Genomic DNA, 19,660 nt, shown 5'->3' with positions numbered 1-19,660 from the left:
GCAACATGCAAACAGCAAACTAATGCAAAGAACAGATGACAAACTTCCAAATGAGAAGAATTGATTACATACAGTATCTAAAGGGTTCGGAAAGAAAGACGAGTGTAGTGATGCCCCGCCCCCCCCTGTCCTCCTCCTGGCTGTCACACCTCGATGCCCTTCACCGCCTGGTTGATGGACTCGAGCAGAGCCCGGTTCTCGGGGTTCTGGTAGCAGTCTTTATTGGTAAACATGTGGGTCAGGGTTTCCACATAGCTGTCGAAGTTCTGCTCTGACAGCGGCTCCTGCTGAACACACACACACGTTCAGAAGTCAGATAATGACACATCCTATCAAGAGGTTAGAGTTGAGTCAGGTAAGTCTTGAGTCTTTTAAGATTAAGAGTTTGTGTAATAAACTTCTCCTTATTACTCACATATCTGTCTAAGCTGTCTAAAGACATGTCTTAAGGGGGGAAATACGTGATATGCTAGTTTAAAAAAGCAGTTTGGTGAAGCCATGACTCTACAGGATCATAACTCACACTATTGTTTTTATTTATAAACTGAGCAGATCAGATTTTCAGCTGAAGAATGTATCTACATGAGTTACAGCCTACAGATTTAGTGGCCTACATTCTTTATTCATTAGTTTTGAGAGGCTTTTGTAACGTTAATTTGCAAGAACTGCAGCTCTGAACTGTGTTTAAAGGTAGAATCAAGTTAAGTCCCAGGTAAAAAGCATTTGGTAAATGTCTAATAAAGTAATTAGTTATTTTTATTCATATATTATTACATATGTAATAGTATATTACATGCTCTCAACCATTAAAATTGTGGCCTGATAATGGCATTATCATCATTAGATGAAAAGCCAAAAAATAATTTATCCTGAGAGGAACATAAATGTGTGAACCACATTTCCGTTCAAACGACATAATCAACCTCATGGTGGTACGAGAGGAAACATCAGAATAGGTTATAACTTTGAGTTGCCTTCTAGCAGTCCCTTCAATCTAGTCTACTCACGATATCCCGACTCCATTCAGGCTAAATTGATTCTCCTATCCATTGGACGAAATCATTTCGTCCTAGTTTATCCTCTTTTAAAACAAACCATAACACATTGTCTATACTCACCATGGCGGGCAGGCGGATGTTGGCCAGGCTGCGGATCAAGGCCTTACTCAGGCCAGACAGCTCCAGGAACAAGGCCTCATTCCTCTCCTCGATATGTTTGTTCTCCTCCTCCATGCTCTTCAGGTTATTCTCCATTGATGAGATCTAAAGCAGAGCAGCAACACAGAGGGCTTGACAATAGAACAAGAAACACATATTATATAATGGCGGTCTATGAGGAAAATATTCTGGACTGCAGGGTATTTTTTTTGTTTCGGCACAACCATCGGCACCTGGAACCAACTGGCAGCGAGGCTGACTTGCTGACACCGTATCCAGCTGTACTAATGCATCCACAAAGCTGGTCTGTGCCGCATCCATCTTTAATTTTTTTTTCTTTAAAGTCAATTATTGCCTGTGATAAATTTCAAAACAACAGCCAACAGTCTCAGAACCTGGCTGCGTCTCCTGGATGTCCTTTAAAGTGTAATTCTGGTGCAAACTCATCCTATGGCACTCGCATACATCAAAAAAGCCATCAAGGCAGGTTTTTTTGTGTGTGAACTATTAACGGAGAAATCCCGTAGAGTCACTAACAGTCGGACGTGGCTAACACTGGTTACCTCAGGGCATTACGGTGATGGCATTTAAACAGCTTTTTAAACTGCTAATACTGCTCAAAATAACTCTCTGCAGTAGTATAAGAATAGTCCCTACACATTAAACTACGCAACAACAACGTAGCCAACCCAGAGTTTATTAAAAGAGTGTTTTGTAAGACTTGCCTACCTGCCCCGGTACCAGCTTCTCTCGTAGTAAAGTCCATTCAAGTCAATTAACAAATGCAATCCAAAAGGAAAGTGTCCATTGCTGCTTTGTTTTCTGCGTAGTGAGTCTTATCATGCTACTGCAGAGGTTTGGTGTTATTTTCAGCAATATTAGTGTTTAACAAAGCCATTTTAATGCATTCACCGTACTGATCCGAGCTAATCAATGTTAGTGACTCTCTCGGATTTCTCTGTTAATAGTTCATGCACGAAAAAATCTCTCGATGGCTTATTTGATGTATGTAAGTGCCGGAAATGACCATTGGATGACTTTTAAGACACATTGGGTGTCATCCAGTAAGCTGAGCAGCTGAGCTCACCTGAGTGTGCAGGTTCATCATGTCGGACTCCATCTCTGAGTTGGACTCGCTCAGGTCGTTGATCTCCTTGTTGAGCTGTTTGATGTCCTCGTCGTTGTCCAGAACTGGCCGAGAGCAAAAACGCACAACATCACAGTGTTAGAAAACAGAATATAAAGAGAACTGCCAATCCTACTCTGGAGGCCACACATTTCTGTTCAACTGTAGAGAACACTACATGTGGGCTCCTGTCTCTGAGTCTGTGCATGTTATGTGTTGCATGTTGTTGTCCCTGAGAAACCTGAGAGTCTTTTTTGTAATGTTTCGATGTCTCTGTGTCTTAATATTAATAGTAATAGTAGCAGTAATACGTTGGGAGACATGTGGGACATAGATAAGGCAGAAGGGGAAAGTCTGTCTCTTACCGTCACTGGCTCGGAACTTCGCAGTGATATACTCGTCTCCAGGGAATTTGGCTCTCTTCTTGTTGGCCGACGCTCTGGGACAACCTGAGAGACTGAGAGAAGCAGCAGATTAGGATCAAGAGTTCCTCCATTTTCACAAGGCTTTGTGCATTATCTCCACAAAGGAGGTGATGGCTTTCAGCTCAGTTTGTCTGTTTGTTCGTTTGTTTGTTTGTTTGTTTGTCAGCAGGATTACGGAAAGAAACTACTGGCCGGATTTCTTCATGACACTCTGTGGAAGGGTGTGGCATGGGCCAAAGATGAATCCATTACGTTTAGGAGCAGATCACAATCACAGGACTGACACGCAAATTATTTTTCCACTTTTGGTTACATCGCGAGACAGGGCATGTGTGCTGCATTCATGTGGCGTCGGAATAATCGGATAAGAGTTCCAGACTGTGCAGCCTTAAAATTGATTGAAGTCACTGTGCTTTGAGATGAAACTGTAAACTCTGTATTGAATTTACCTGCGGTGTGTAAGAAAACTGCCGTTAGCGTGACCGGAGCCGTCGCAGCCTGGCGTCGGGCAGGTCGGGCCCTCGGTCTTGAAGGCCTTCCATGAGAAAGGAGTGCCGTTAAGGAGACCTTCCTTCTGTCGGCGCGCAGCCAGCGGACAGCCATAGGCACTGCGGTGGGTGGCGTACTTCCCACTGATGTGGCCCAGACTGTCACAGCCAGGAACTGGACACCTGGAGAAAGGCAGAAAGTACCGTCTGACTGTTTGGACTCTCACTAATGGAGAGCGGAGGTGGAGGCCTCAAGAGGAGCACAAGATTGAATCCAAAATTACAGGAATTTATTTGGCAACCACTTCTATGTGTCACAGTATGTCCCGGGAAAGACGAATGTCTTCAAACGTATGTATGATTTATGACATTAATAAAATAATTAAACATTTGATAAGCTCTTTTTAACCGAATTTCAACACCAACATTTCCTATTTTCTTAATAGTACAATTACATCATTGTTTTTTATACTCCATAATTAAAATGTACAAGGAGTTTATGGCCTGATTCATCAAACAGCCTAAATCTGTGTCATAGGACAGGAAACTAAAGGGAATTTCTGTATGAGACACAGTTTGTGTGACTAAGTAAACTAGGTTTTATCAAAATAAAAGACATTTTCATTTTTGTTTTTGACTGGATCCAAAACTCTAGACCCACAAAAAGCTCTTTTTTGCTATGCTTTGAGCTGGAGATGTCAGGTTTGTCCTGAGGGATGGCACCAGAGGAACGGATTATCAAACTAAAATTAATATGTGCTCAGTATATTTTACGCTAATCTGCCTTTTAGATGATGGTTTCTCCTGAGGGTGATGTCAAAAGGAAAAACATGAAAGTACCCAAAAAAGTAAAGTGTTCAATCGAAATTTCATGAAAACCTGCTTGTTAGATTTTGATACATCTTGTGTACAAGTATACCTTTTGACATGGTGGTGGTGCATGAGGACAGAATTAGGATTCATCCTATGAATCCTTATGAATATCCACTTTACTGATTTAAATCCAGCACACACTGCCCCCACTAAGATGACATAGAGCTGGATTTAAAATTGGTATCCCTTTAATTATTTACAACCCTAATCTTATTACTTTATGCATTGCTGGGTTGGTAAAAGCTAATGGGCCACTGTTGCTCACCTCAACAGCTCAGAGTCTTCCTTGTCGTCCTTGGTGGGGATTGATTTTACCCCGCTTTTCTTGGCTCGAGGGCATCCGGACAGACTGGCAGAGAGGAACAGAGAGGACCAATCACAGTGTCTGTCTGTACAGAGTTTATATATATATATATATATATATATATATATATATATACTGTACATAGGTACAGCCAACAGAAGAGGAGAAGAGCTCCTACCTTCTATGTGAAGCATAGTTTCCTGTGATGTGGCCTGATCCATCACAACCTGGAGTCGGACACCTGAGACACACACACACACATTCTTTCACTCCACAGGCTAACATTATCAGCAGACTGCAGGCAGAAACCACTTTTTCTCACTAAATAGTTAGGGCTCATTGATTTTTGGTTCTGATTGTTCAATATTGGACTTAATTATGATTGATTTTGACTATTTTTTATGTTAGTGTTAAAAGGAGAGCAGGGACAGAGCTGTAGCTGCAGACTGAGTGCTCAGTGAACATGTTGGAGGTGAGAGACAGGAGAAAGCAGACATACTTTAGTTCAGCTGTGTGGGCAGCCATGAGGGTCCGAAGTGATTTATCAGCAAGAGGACAGCCTGACAGACTGGAAGATAGGTTAGAGAGAGAATGTCAGAAAACCAGACTGAGAACAGGATGTCTGAGTATGAGTGAAGGAAAGAGCCAGAACCTGAACTGGACTACAGAGCCAGGACAGGACTGGGCAGCACACACACAGGGAGGACAGGAGTTATTTTATTATCTGAGCTCTAAAGTAGTGGAGTAGTTGGGCAAGAAATGTGTGCGTAGAGTCATCTCACTCATCCAGGCAGAATGATATCAGGTGTAAATGAAACAATCCACTGGAAGATTTTGTCTTTTGCTGCTGATTGAAAAGACCTCTTTAGTTCTAATGACAGGTGAGAAATCCTCAGCGTTTCTAGAGAGAGTAACAGAAGGTGGGTGTTGTGTTCCTTCTCTAGGCGTCTGAGCTGATCGGCACATTGAAGGCACTGACATTACCCTCTCATTAGAACTGAAGAGGCCCCATTTGAAACGAGGTGAAACATCTTCAACTTAATTTCAGTAGATTATTTTACTTTGACCCATGTCATCTGAACACATCAGTCACATCAAATGAGAGTAATTTGGCTCTTTGGAAACAAAGCTAAAATGCATGGGCTTATGTGTTGTAGATCTTCATACCTAGAAATGCCAAAATACAATTTGGGTGAGTGAATATAGAGAGCAGCCTGTCATGCCAGTGCTTAAATTGAACTCCACTCTATATGAAATACAAGAAGTAATTAATGTGCATAAATGATATTTAAAAAAATACCCCTGCTTCCTGCCAGCCTCTGTACAGGCTATTATGCATGGACAGAGGCTTTTAGAGGCTCAAGCAGAAATATATGCACTTATCCACCAGCTTTCCAACTTCCAACATATTGTACTTAACACAGCTGCACAGTTGGCCTCCTTGTGGCTCGTTTTAGCAGAAAATGCATCTATTTTAATCTAACACTTACAGTTATTACACCTACATAACTACAATACATTCATTAGGACGTGTCAGTACTGAATGATGAGCAGTGGTAGCAGTGGTTGGACAGAAATCTAACAGGGCAGCACTCTGTACAGGTGAGTACTGGCCCTATTCAAGCTCTGCGTCACGCTCATCTACATTTCCACAGGCTGGTTACAGATTGGTTGAGTCTTTCCAGGAAGTAGGATACAGGGGAGCTTGTAATTTTGTCGACTTTTCCCAGCGTTTTCACAAACAAATCATCAAACTGGAAAAAATGTGATCATATTAACCAATCGCTCCCTCTTTTCCTTATGAAATGATCCCGGTCAGAGTTAACAAATCTGTTAACACCATAGATTTGTAAAGCAAACAAAACTTCACTTATAATTGCATAAGTGCAGGTCTTACCTTCGATGGGATGCGTAGTTGCCGGTGATGTGTCCACTTCCATCACAGCCTGGGGTGGGACATCTATGGCCAAGACACACACTCATAGATCAGTCCATTACCTTTGAAGAAGGCGGTTGTACTGACATGCCAGATAAAAACAATTTATATCCTCATTGCAGTATTAATGCTGTCAATTATTTAATTGTATTGTATATAATGATGATAATGATAATGTTTTTCATATATTATCATATTATTTCATTAACTATCATTATTATATTTGTGTTATTTCAATATGTCTTGTCACTCTAACATTAATATCATGTGTTTTTCTTCATAGACTGTATAAAAAATGGATGTAGCCTCTCCGTCGGGGCTCGTTCTCTCAACTTGATCCATTCGTCCTCGCCTATGGGAGTCGCCATCTTATCAAAATTTGACTCCGCCTCATTTCCTTTTACCAAAAAAGGGCATTGATGTGACATTTGGGGGAGGGAGATACGTCCATCTGGCAGATGTATACTTCCGAGGTGAAGTGAGGGCCAGCAGTAAGCTGTCACTCAAGATGCTGCACCCCTAATTATTCATAAACTTTAACCTCCCAATACAAAAAAACTAGCCTGGTACAAAAAATGTACCTAAACATACAGCCTAGAATGGTTTTTGTACCAGGCCTTAAATAGGTTCAATTATGCTGTGAAGACAGACTATTTAACATGGGGGTCAATGAGAAACTACTCTATTATGAAACCTGCTCCTAGTGGACACTCGGAGAACTGCAATTTTTAGCACTTATGTATTGGATCCATCAGGATGTCACTGTGGTGGGGGCTTATTTTTTTGGCTTTCCACCACATATCACTCATAACCTCCTCCTACTCCACACACCAACCTTCTCAGGATCACTGCCTCTCATACAAACATCCAAACACAAACACAAACTGCCAACAAATACCCTACCAACTCATATCTTGTCACATTATTTTATAAAAACCCCCCCCCAAAAAACAAGATAGTATACATTTTGACTTATATATTGATTACTATTATTATTTTTATTATTATATATTGATACCAATCTTCCATATTGGGTTGAGTGGTAGAGATGGGAAAGAATTGAGACTTCACATCCCTTAACCACTCATGTCGGTTGAATCACTGAAGGTTCAAAATACTGTGCATTGTAAATGTAGCACTGTGTCCATATACATTTGGGTTCTAGGATAACGGACTTTGGCTGAGGTGTCCATATTTGGACTCCAGTATTAGTTTCCCAGTCCTTATGACTTGGATGATGACATGGATGTGTTACTAACTGGCTCAGGGAATGTGACAAGGAGATCTCCATGCATGGTTATACTTCAAACAACATAATTTATGACACTACGGTCAATGGAGTGGGTAGATGAGTAACGTCAGCAGCGTAAGGAGTGTATGTGACAAGAACACAGAATAAGGTTGAAAGACGTTTGGGGTGTGTTTGCGTAACTGTTTGATTGACTGAATAGGTGTCTCCGCCCATCACAATCATATGTGGTGGTTTGCGCTTATTCCACCTGAACCCTTGTTAGGCAAATCTAATAATCGGGCTGCCTTCAGAGTCCCTTTAAGTTGTATTAATGTTTTTATATGTTATGTTTCATTAATCTCCTCTAACTAACAACATATTATCAGTTAATAGAAGCTACAATTGAATGAAAAGAATAACAATGTTTCGAATGGATGGGTGGTAACAGTTGTGACTTACACAAGAATCTCTTTTTTGCTGTCTTTGGGCGGAAACTTGACCTTGAAGCTGCCGGTGGTGACCTCACCGGGGTACGTCCTGTCTTCCAAGTTTTCCTGATCCTCTTCCTCACCATCAGATGAGGTGTATGAGGGAGCTGTATATTCCACCTGAAGAAAGGTAAAACATGGGTTAAAAAAATTCTGTATCTGCAGGTAAACCACTCTGGCACAAAATTATCATTCACACTCCTTTTATCGGTATATCTTTTCTCACAGTGGTGAGATTCCTGCAAGTGTGTACCAATTCGTGGTCCTCCTCTTTTACTCCACTTGGTTTGGTGAAGTCCAGCGGCCCTTCCCACTCTGGATTAGTGTGGCCCTGAGACAAGGTGGCTCCGATGTGTTGAGAGGATGAAGACGAGGAGGACGAAGGCTCTGGAGGCTGCACACCCTCCCTCTTGGTCTTTTTCATGCTGAGGTCCAAGGTGCCGTTTTCATCCACTTCAATGTCCGACTCCTACAGGGTTCAGATACAGAGTCAGTGCAACTAAAATGACCGAAATACCAGAGAACGCAAGAGCGCTGTGTACTCTTTTGCTGGTCAAAGTAAATCCCAGGAAGAATCTGTCAGAATGGAAGCCAGCATACCTTGGTGCAGGGTTCCCTGGGCTTAGTGTTGATGGTTTCTGGTCTCTCCCAGCAGCGGGTGGACAGGTTGAGGATGGCTGTTGCTGCCATGTGGGCTGCCTCTGCATCTTGACTATAGTCATAACTACTGGAGGATGAGGCGCTCTTAGAAAAGCCTCCTGACACACTGTGACTCGGGGAGGAGGCCTTAGGGAATGATTTAGCTGTGTGGGAATGGAGCAGAATGAATTGGTTGAAACATGAACAAGAGATACAAATACTGCATAGCTTAGCTTAGTTGGCCTAGTTTAAGCTAAATGTGGCTAACATAGCTGCTGCTGGTAGTTATAGTAACATCAGGTTTGATTTAAGCCATTGAGTGGTTGTTATGCATTATCAATAATGGTATAAGATATTTTTATCCTTTGTAACCCTAAAAGGTGGAGTCTGTGATTCTAATCTAATGTGCTTTTAGTCAAATAAGTAATAAGTCAAACAAAGTGAATCGGACTGAGTCACACAACACTATTCCGTTACTTCTGTCCGCACAGGACAGGGGAAAGGCCATGTGTGTATAAAGAGAAAGGCAGTGGGAGAGAGAGGGAGGGTAAATCTGCTACATGCTAACGTTCTGAAGGAGCACTGATAGGAGTGGTGTCTTTGTTTGGGTGTTGTATCAACAATCTTTCTCCAGAACAGCAGATTCCACCTTTAGTTTTTTTCATTCTAACGCATAACCTATCAAATTCAAATATAGAAGCGGTGCGGGTCTTACATTTGAAGGCTTTGGGTGATGTTTCAGTGCTGCTGGGTGTCTTTGGAATGAGCATACGCTTTCCAAACACCTGTACATCAAAGCTTGCATAGTCAAAAGACACCTTGGAGTATTTCTCCAGCTCCTTGGCCAGGTTAGCTCGAGGTGTGGTGGTCACCGTGTTGGGCCGGAAGCTGCCATACTGAGGGATCTCCAGCTGTTTCACAAAACACATGGGCCTGGAGGAAGAGTCATTAGTTAGCCATTATCCCTACAGTCACATGGACATGCATCTGTGCATTCAAATACTGAATTGAAAAACATATACTGAATTCACACGTCTCACCTGAGCACTCTGTCAGAGTTGGAAGAGGATTCACTGGGTGAAGCCTGTAAGTGAATCTGCTTGTCCTGGCTCTTGTTCAACTTAGTTGCTGCTGCGATGGGGCAGCCGGACAGACTGACAGGGGAAAGATATGCAAATGTTTGCATTTATTGGGAAAAAACTATCATGTATAGGAAATAGAAATTTAGTATGCAAACAGGAGTTTGAAAGTTTGAAAATGAGCCTTCTAAAGACAGAGTAAGTATGTATTAGTAGTATTAGATATGATTGGTTCCCCTTAGGTTTTCACTCAATATTTTGTGTAAATATGCAATCTTCATTTTTGATCCTGTCCATCCAATTATTCTAGAATTGGACTCCAGCGGCCTTAAAACATTTTTTCCTGAAAACTGAAAACTTAAACCACCAGACCAAACTTTTTCACAAGTCCCTAATACTTGTCTGTATAAGAGTCTGGCATACATTGATTGGCCACATTTGTTGTGCTAGTCCATTTCTGTCAGGAACATGGACAGCCCAGATGCCTGCAGATGGTCTAACACTTCTGAAGAATCAGAATAGTACCCTGCTAAGGCAGGCCAAACATTTTGACACCCTGCTTAACCAGGATACAGACCATCCTGGATGAACTGCCTGAACTTCTTACCATTCACAACCCTAGTCTGCCACCAACCTTTCAGGAGGTTCTATCAGCTGTCCGTTCGCTAAAGAACAACACATTCCCTGGCGCTGACAATTTTGCTTCTGAGCTACTGAAGCAGGCAGGGTACATGTGTATGCGCACCCTCTACCAGTTCATCACCAAGGTCTGGAAAGATGAGAAAATCCCAAAGAAATGTAGAGCAAACATTGCAAACAGTGCAAATATGTTGCCATTTATAAAAAGAAGGATGACAAGGCCATCTGCAGCAGTAGAAGGGGTATATCACTCCTTTATGTTGCTGGTAAGGTCCTGGCCAATGTGTTGTTTCAAAGACCCATCACATATTCAATGCTAACTGAATCGCAATGTGAATTTAGGAAGGGACCGGTTGACATGATCTGGCAGCTTCAGGAAAAGTACCGTGAGCAACATCAGGACCTGTTTGTGGCCTTTGTCGACCTCTTCAAAGCATTCCACAATGTGCAAAGAAGGAAAAAGGGGGAGAAAGCTCGTATGAGATATCCTCCCCAATAAATGTGTTAACATCATCCGCCAGTTCCATGATGGGATGGCTGCTCTTGTGACCACGGAGGTAGAAGAGTCCGCCAGTGTGTCACCAAGCTTCTCAAGAATGAGATTAACAGCCGCACTGTGGGAGTGGACTTCAGACTAGATGGCAACCTCTTTAACATCAGGAGGCTCCACGCAATCACCAAACTCTACAGAGAGCTGGTTTTGGAGCTACAGTATGCAGATGACTGTGCTCTTGTGGCCCATATGCTGTAGTATGTCCTTGCTGTGACGGTGAGAGTGTGCAGCAGGATGGGGCCTGTCAACACCACCAAGTCAGAAGTAGTTTGCCAGTGGAGTAGCAGTGTCCCACGTCTCTACCTACATTTACGAATGGTGACAACTGTCAGTAGGGCCATCTTTCAAATATCTGGGAAGTATTGTCTTCGAGTGTAGGGGCATTGACAGCGGCATCCAGAGTCACATTAAACAGGCATCAGCAGCCTTTGGAGACTTTGACACAGAGGCTTTGCAAAGCAAGAACCATCAGAGTTCTCACTGTTACAGGAGTGGACATCATCATCGGATTTCAAATGGCAACCAAAAGGGGAAGTTGTGTGTTTATGTGTCTGTGTGTGCGTGTGTGCGTGTGTGCATGTGTCCTTGGGTTTTTTATTAACCTGCGGTGTGTGTTGCGGTTACTGTTGACATGGCCTTGGCCTGTGCAGCCAGGAGTCGGACACTTCAAGACGTTCTCATGCATGGCCAGGACTACAGACACACAGCAGACACATACTCAGGTCAGTCTGTTTAGTTTGCTGAAGAAGGTTTCTCATCACTGGAAGTAGTAATAAAGTTATTTGTGGAACACACACAGTAGATGAAAAACTGTAGTGGAAACAAAGGTATTAGTATTAGTATAGTATTGTTTGTTCTACAACAGAAGGAAGAAGAAGAAGAAGAAGTAGTACTAGTAATTACTTATGTTGGTAGTAATGATAATAACTAAAGTAACAAAATACAGGCTTTCACTCTCAAAGCTCTCAATGTGACTAAATATGCTTGAGGAGCATCACATTTATACTGACGGCAAATAGCGTTATGGAAGTTAAAATATACTCACTCTCTGGAGGGATTCTGTCTTTGTGAGGACATCCAGACAGACTGCGATGGTGAGGGTACAGCCCAGTCACATGACCTGTCCCATCACACCCTGGGGTTGGACACTTCACCTCCTTCTTTTCTGAATAGTGGATGGTGTGATTTACAGTAGATGGCAGCAATAAAGAATTAAAGTATATCAATAAGTAGTACAAGAGAGTGGGCGATATATTTGGTTCTGAGATCTTATCAAGAACTACAACCAGAATTACTGATAACAATATTTATAGCTATACTCTTACTATTCTCTGTTAATAATGTCGTCACATGCAGGTTACTGACCAACCACCGACAGCCGACTGTCAACTGTTGGCTGTCAGCTGTCGGCCTGGTATGGGTGTCAAGTAGGCTTTAGTCTTATTGGTCTTGGAGTTGTATGTAAATTGAATAAAAAAATAAATGGATTTGGATATAAATGGATATATTTTGACTTGATGTAATATATGGCATTTACCAAACATTTAAATCCTCTATTCCATACTGTATAAAAGACAGGCCCACATTTTGAATTGTGCAGGTTTGGTCGTAGTAACATTAAGTGTACCTTTGCTGTAGTGAGAAGTGCGGCGGGCTACAGCAGCTGGCTCAGAGCTCTTACTGGAGGTGCTGTATGGTTGGTAGTCCGGGGAGCTCCGGGCCTCCTGTCCCCCCTTCACCTCTTCTGCCTTCAGGGCGATGGCCTGCTCCAGCAGCCCCAGGTTCCCCCGAGTCATATCCCAGTTCTCTGAGTCATCCGTGATTCCAGAGCCCTCTGAGACACAGTCCTGCTCCTCTCCTTCCTCCTCCTCCTCCTCCTCCTCTTCTTCTTCTTCATCCTCATCATCCTCGTCATCCTCCTCCTCAGAGTGGACTTCTATAACCACTGTAGCTGGGGAGGCTTTGCTGGAGTCCCGGTCCTCCTCTTCCTCCTCCACCACCTCGCCTACTTCCTTCCCCTGCCTCTCGTCCTCCTCTTCCTCTCTCTCGTCTTCATCCTCAAGCTCTTCCTCAATCATAGGGGTGCTTACCTTTTCTTCCCTGAGTGAGATCTCAGCCTCAGATTCCTGAGTGCGTGGACTCAAAGTGTAAGGAGTGTCAACCTCTTGGTAGACCTCCCTCTCCTCTCCCTCCTCTTCTTCCTCCTCTTCTTCTTCCTCCTCCTCCTCTTCTTCCTCCTCCTCCTCCTCCTCTTCCTCCTCCTCCTGTTCCTCCCTCTCACTCTGCTCCTGTGCTGATTCTTTGGCCTGATGGTTGTAATCTCCACTGGAGTACTGGTGATCAGAGTTTTCCTGGCTTAACACATGTCTTTCTATCGCCTTCTCTTCTACAATATTGTCTTGCCTTTCTTGCTGCTCTTCCTCTTCCTTTTCTTCTTCTGCTTCCTCTTCCTCCTCTTCGTTTGTCTCTTTAAGCTCAGTAGGTTCTTCTTCAAGTTGCTCTGATGACTGGTCCTTTGTCATCAACTGACAATCCTCTACCTCTTGCGTCTCTGTTTCTTCCTGCTGATGATCATCAGTGACCGCCACTGGCTTCTCTTCCGTACTAGTTTTCTCCGTGTCGTTTTCGTTTTCAGTCTCTGAGGCGGAACTTTCGTTGTCGGCGACTTCAGCTAGGGGATGAACTGCTGCTTCTGTGTCCTCTGTTGTCACCAGTGAGCAGTCTGCTGTGGATTCAGAGTTTAGATGGATGTCATTGTCATTGTCACAAATGGTTTGTCTTTGTCATCTCTACACGGTCACTTGCAATTTGAGACGTGTGTTGTGACTGACCTCTAAGTTGAGTGCAAAGCTAATTTCTATCGCACCGTAGTAAAATATCAAATCTTCCTTGTATCAACCAAGGCTATAGAAAAATGCTGGGTAACTAAAAAAAAAATTATGAGATTTGGGGTATGACACATGCAAACCTGGTCTGCAATTGCTGAGAGGGTCAATATCTAGCACACTATCATAGCACATGGGGGTGATTGATTCATTTCCATGAGGCGTAGACAGTCTTCGGTCGGAATACATTGTATTTGAAAAAAGAAAATGTATATCCACCATCCATTTAAAAGTTCGGTAAGATTACCTGAGCAGAAACCTTCACTTAATTTCTAGCGCCATATGTTGTAACCCTTCAACAGTGCAGCTCCAGTTCCATTGTGCATGTGTCATACCCCAAAGCTCAGACATTTATTCCTTTTGGTTACCCAGCCTCCTTACATAGGCCTTGGTATCAACTATGAAGAGGGAAAGGCTACCTTGTGCTATCATGAGCTTTATAATTACAACGAAAAGCACTCATTCCTCTAACAGTCTGGGTGCTGTAAACTGAATTTTAGAGATGATGTACCTCAGTTTTCTATAGGCCCATCCCCTATGCTAAACCTAGTTTCTGTACAAATGTTATATGTCAAATGTCATGCTAGCGATGCCCAGAACCTTATAGTTGTTTTCTCTAGGATGAATGATAATAACTGGTGGCCAAGGTAAACATTACCTATTAAACATCTGCATGTAAACATGTTAGCATTGCCGATGTTAGCATTTAACTCAAAGCGTAGTTGTGCGTGAGTACAGCCTCACAGAGTTGCAAGCATGACTGTGGGCTCTCAGTCTTGGTGGAAACCGTTCAGCTGATTCAGACCACCTTAGATTGTTGTTTGATACTGTAATGTAACAATTTAGTCCTCATTATTTAAACTGGCCTATGAATAATTAGGTAAAGGGATGCACCTCCCTACCCAGTCTTAATGGGAACAACGTTGCTCTGCTACACAAAGTAGTTTTATTTTCTCTGATGTTTCTATAGTCTTTGCTTTTTCATTAGCTGGTTATAATTATTGAAGCATCTATCAGTGATTCAAATGAGACAACGTGGGGCACACTTTGGGGAGCTAGTTTGATGAGAGCCACCTCAAAGTGAAACCCAGCTTTCCCTTGTTTGGAGGGTTAAGGGTACTGTGCTGTAATGTTTCATGGTAACTTTTCTGGTTTGGTTTCACTCACTTCTTGTTGACTCTGGCCCGCTTTTTGTTTTGTTTTTCTTCTTCTCTGTGAGTTCGTCTTTCTCCTCCTCCTCCTCTTCCTCCTCCTCCTCCACCTCCTCCTCCTCTTCCTCCTCTTCCTCCTCCTCCTCCTCCTCCTCCACCTCCTCTTCTTTCTGTGTTTCCTCCCCTTCTGCTGCGTCACTGTCTGCCGTGACACCTTCCTCTTCTGCTTGTATGGGAGGCTGGTTCCTCCTCTTGGGAGTAGACTGGTTCTCCTCAGCCTCAGCCTCCTCCAGCTTCCTCTTCTTCACTATCGGGCATCCCAGTATGCTGAGGAGAGCAGGATGTAAGTGAATGCTTGTTCTGGGCAACACATTGGGAGATGTTTTACATAAAATTATAACAATGTTGTCAAAAATACAACTATTGCATTCATGTGCATGCTTGTACAATGAAATGTGTTTGCTGCTTTTTATCTGATTGTTGGTTATGTGTTCTTTCTATAGGTCACATACCAAAAGCATGAAGCTTGGTATGTGACTACTGTAAAAAGTACTGGCTAATTAGCTGTTGTGCAGAAAGTCTAATGAATTACAGAATTCATCCTACCTTCTATGTCGTGAGTATCTTCCACTGACGTGGCCTTTGCCATCACATCCAGGTGTGGGACAGCTGCTGCTGACACACAGCAAGACAAACACACACTTAACATACACGACAGACTTCATACATCGTGACAGTCTTCTGTTGAAGCATGAAGTCACTTACCTTAAGTCCTGCTGCTTCATCTCCTGTCCAATGAGTTCTGACGACACTAAAAGTAAACAGGAGAAATAAAAGTGAGAAGTGTAAAAAGACAATTATGCTTTTATTTTGTGGATGCTTTACCAAGGGAATACTGACATACACTAAAGTATAGTATTATTTCCCCTTCCTGTTTTCATGAGGTCCTAAAAAAACAACCAGGCAAAGAGAACAATTGCTCTGGGGCCTCAAACCTCCAGAGATTATTCATTTTCCAAAAGGAAATTTGTTAGGTAATGTGCTACAAAGCCACCATAGAAACTCAAATGATAAAGATCTTCTGGCAGTGATAATTACCTTGTTTTCAGCCTATTGCTTGTAGGGAGGCCTTGTTTAAATATAATTTTAATTTAAATGTATGTAGAATCAATTTGTTAGAAAATAAAATGACACAAAGCAAAGCTGAAGCCAGGTATTATTCAAACACACCGCTCATGTATGCCCAACAGCTCCCTACCTGTACATCAAGCCTTTAACTACATGAAGATGCATTATTAAATATCACATCAGTATCACTTTGTGTGTGTGTGTTTGTGTGTGTGTGTGTGTGTGTGTGTGTGTGTGTGTGTGTGTGTACTGACCCCGGCTGCCTTTGGAGCGGGTTCGTGTTCGTGTTTCTGTAGTGTCTTGGCTCATCTAAACAAGAGAGGGAGGCAAGATTCTTAAGTGACGTGGTGCAGCACAGATGATATTTAGACACACAGGTAGATATACTGATAGATAGGTAGACTGATTGATACATACTTTGATGCTGAGGCTCATCCCTGATTGGCTCTTTGATTGGCTTTCTCCTTGTCCACCCTTGACTCAGCGTCGGACCTTTGAACTCATTTTCTGTTTGATGAAAGACACCGACAACAACCCCTGCACTGTGAGCTGGTGATGAGAAAGAATTATTTCACAAAGTTGTTAGAAGAGAAGAACATTTTTTGAGGGCAAATCCACTGATGTTTCACATAATGGTCAGTTAAGTGGGGAACTCATCCTGGCTATGACTCTGACATCTACAGAATTCATGATACGGTGGCCAATAAATGCCATTTTGAGATCATTGCTGGATGCACTCATGAGGCCGATTAACAAGAAATGTCGGCCTTGTCAGTGTCGCTGCTTGAGAAAGAAGTCAGCACTCCCCCTTGTGTAAACTATTGTATATTCTTCACAATTAAGACATTTATCAGATTTGTCATTTGGGACGATGGTGGGACAGTAAAAGGGGGTATGAAGCTTTTTGCGAAATGTTTTGAAAACAATGTTTTTCCATTGCGTTTTCCAAACTATACTGTCGTAACAACTAAGCTACAACATAGCATCAGCCTACAACTGTACTAAACAGAGACAATGCAGATAATAACAGCGTTAAATAAATGTCCATTTAAGTTCTGCAATTTTGTCTCAGTTGTAAATGTTATTTAACTTTTGTATCTTATGTGATGCAACAAAAAAAAAAGATTAAAAAAATGATATTGGCATTATGTTTCGGCTCTACTGTCTAAATATCGGCATTGAAAAACCCATATGGGTCGACCTATACTACATACACTGGGAAGCCTTTTTGTTTCATTTGATTACACTCACTGATCTAATGTGGATTTCAATACCATAATAAAACACATCATTAAATATTACATACAGAAATTATAAGCAATATTTATTATCAAAGATGTCGAAAAGTAAAAAATCAAACAAAAATAAAATAAATTACAGACAAAAAAAACTTCGACATGCAAGTCAATGAGCAGATTCCTGTGTGCCTGACAGTTTGACAGCAGGCAGCGGCGGTGGCAGGGGCCAGAGGAGGTTTAAAGCAACCGTAGGCCTTAGCCTGCTGGGAGGCTACGGTATAAGCCTTGGCATACAGCCGGTTAGACGTAATGACGGCTACTGGGCTTCATTCCACCGGGTACAACATTTCACACACGCACACACGCACACACGCACACACTCTCACACACAAACACGCACACGCACACGCACAAAACTCAACGCTAGTATCAAGTAGAGAGTAGCAGGCTTCTTGTGCGCTGACAGCAGAGGTGTAGGCCGGGCTGCTCACCGACGCGAGGCCTTTCTCCTCTCCTAAACTGGCCCAGTGACAAAACACCAACATACAAAGACACCGGCGTCCCTCGATGTACACTTTTAACAAAAAATGACTAAATCGACACAGGCCACCATTGTAGGGGTCGGAAATAACGCCCGACTCTAATAATCTGTTAATAAAAACCTGACAGCTCCGCGTATTCGCACCGCGCTTGTATTCTTCTCGAAAAAGCAGCAGAAAGCGTGTTGACATCCTCGGTGGGCTTGTCTACATATCGCTTCAGCGTCGGTGCGGAATCCACCGTAGGGCCCTGCAGCCGAGGCCCCAGAAAACACCGAAAAAGAAGTGCGCTTCACGCTCTTTGTCAGAGAGACATAAAGCCTTACCTTACGCTCAGGCTACTGTCCTCCCCTCCCCCTCCGCTCCGACATCTTTACTGGCAGAAACACGCTCCCTTTAACGCCACCACAGTCACTGCGAACGCAAAACACCTCCGGAACACGGCGGACGGGACTGAATCGGTGTGACGGCAGCCTCGGACTGAGCCCAAGCAGCCCTGAGCTGTTCAGCACCCCGGACAGAGCCAGCAGCCGAATCTTCAGCACCATGGACAGAAGCCCCGCTGCACTGCCTCCTGCAGGAGCACAGGGGAGCTGCAGCGGCCCCGCACAGCTCGTTCACGGGGGGTGGGGGCTCGGTCCGGTCCGTGGGCTGTTGGGACGCAGACACGGTGTCTGTGTTGGATGGAGGAAAATTTTAAATGGAAATGATATAATGTGAAAGACTCTGTGTAGGAGATACCTCGCATAGCTGAGCTTATAACACGTTATCATCTGTTATTATTGATTATTGTATAGGTCGATTTACAAATTGCACATATAGTGGATAAAAAATACAGATCACAGCAATCACTGAGTTGTTAAAAAGGAGTAGGATTAAATAAGTGAAAACTTCATCCTGCTCCTACTACTACATTTTTGTTTTGTTGTTTTTTTCTCTCTTATTTGTCAAACTAATTTAATTTTGTATACTTTTGTATTCTTTTTTTTTGACATGTCTGAAATAAATTCATAAATTCAATTCAAATTCAATCACCCCCCCCCTTTTTTTTAAACTTTTATTTATTCATTTGTTTTAATAGTTTGATTGTATTGCTGTTGTACTGTCCTGTCTTATTATTTGTTAGATTGTTTTTGTCTCGCCTTCTTGGTTCTTTATCCTTTTCCTGGAATGCATGCATTGGGTACACCCAATTATTGCTTACTTGCTGTATACAAGTCTCAATGTTGTTTTGTAACCAACATTTCTACACGTGGACAAAAATCAAATACAAATATTAATCATAAAACATGTTGGACGGAGGAGGAGGATTTCACCAAACACTCAATAAAACTCCCGGTGCTCTAACGTCGCTTTGGGTCATTTCTCAGATCAGTATTTAAATTCTCAAACTATTTGTTCAACCTCCACATTGCTTAGTCATGCACATCATAAAAAACTATTTCTCATTCTTTTGAACAAATTGCAAATGTTTTTACAGCTGTTTCCCACATTATCCATTAATAGCCTATCATTCAACATGTATTATACTTAGCTCATTGCATAAGTCTTATGCAATAAACTCATGTCCAGACGTTTTGGGGGGTGAGACTATATAATAGAGAATTAATGTTGATAAAAAAGATTGAATAAAAAATCTCTACGGTAGGTGGCAGTGTGTTCTTTCAAGCTGTTTGCAATCCACCTTTCAAAGGGAGGAAGAAGAAGAAGAGGATGAAAAACAAGAACAGAATAACAGATAAATTATACAGCTGAGATGACGGCAGCTGTTATCCGTCTGC

At 42.5% G+C, this 19,660-nt stretch overlaps 1 protein-coding gene across 1 annotated transcript; it reads right to left on the bottom strand.

Annotated features, from left to right (window-relative positions):
• Positions 1-143: 143 nt before the first annotated feature.
• LOC310951176 (myelin transcription factor 1-like) lies at positions 144-16,411 on the bottom strand (the record flags this gene model as incomplete). Its single annotated transcript, XM_083919299.1, has 22 exons — positions 144-287; positions 1,119-1,262; positions 2,245-2,348; positions 2,649-2,740; positions 3,158-3,379; positions 4,335-4,418; positions 4,552-4,614; positions 4,873-4,941; positions 6,271-6,333; positions 8,000-8,148; positions 8,282-8,497; positions 8,629-8,831; positions 9,383-9,600; positions 9,708-9,821; positions 11,541-11,631; positions 11,984-12,103; positions 12,566-13,663; positions 14,192-14,258; positions 15,091-15,301; positions 15,581-15,649; positions 15,740-15,785; positions 16,357-16,411. The coding sequence occupies 22 exons, from the start codon at positions 16,409-16,411 to the stop codon at positions 144-146; spliced, it is 3,642 nt and encodes a 1,213-aa protein (XP_083775425.1).
• Positions 16,412-19,660: the final 3,249 nt, after the last annotated feature.

Source organism: Echiichthys vipera (assembly GCF_963691815.1).
Source record: "Echiichthys vipera genome assembly, chromosome: 9".
Lineage (NCBI taxonomy): Eukaryota > Metazoa > Chordata > Actinopteri > Perciformes > Trachinidae > Echiichthys > Echiichthys vipera.
This window is presented reverse-complemented; position numbering and strand designations above follow the sequence as displayed.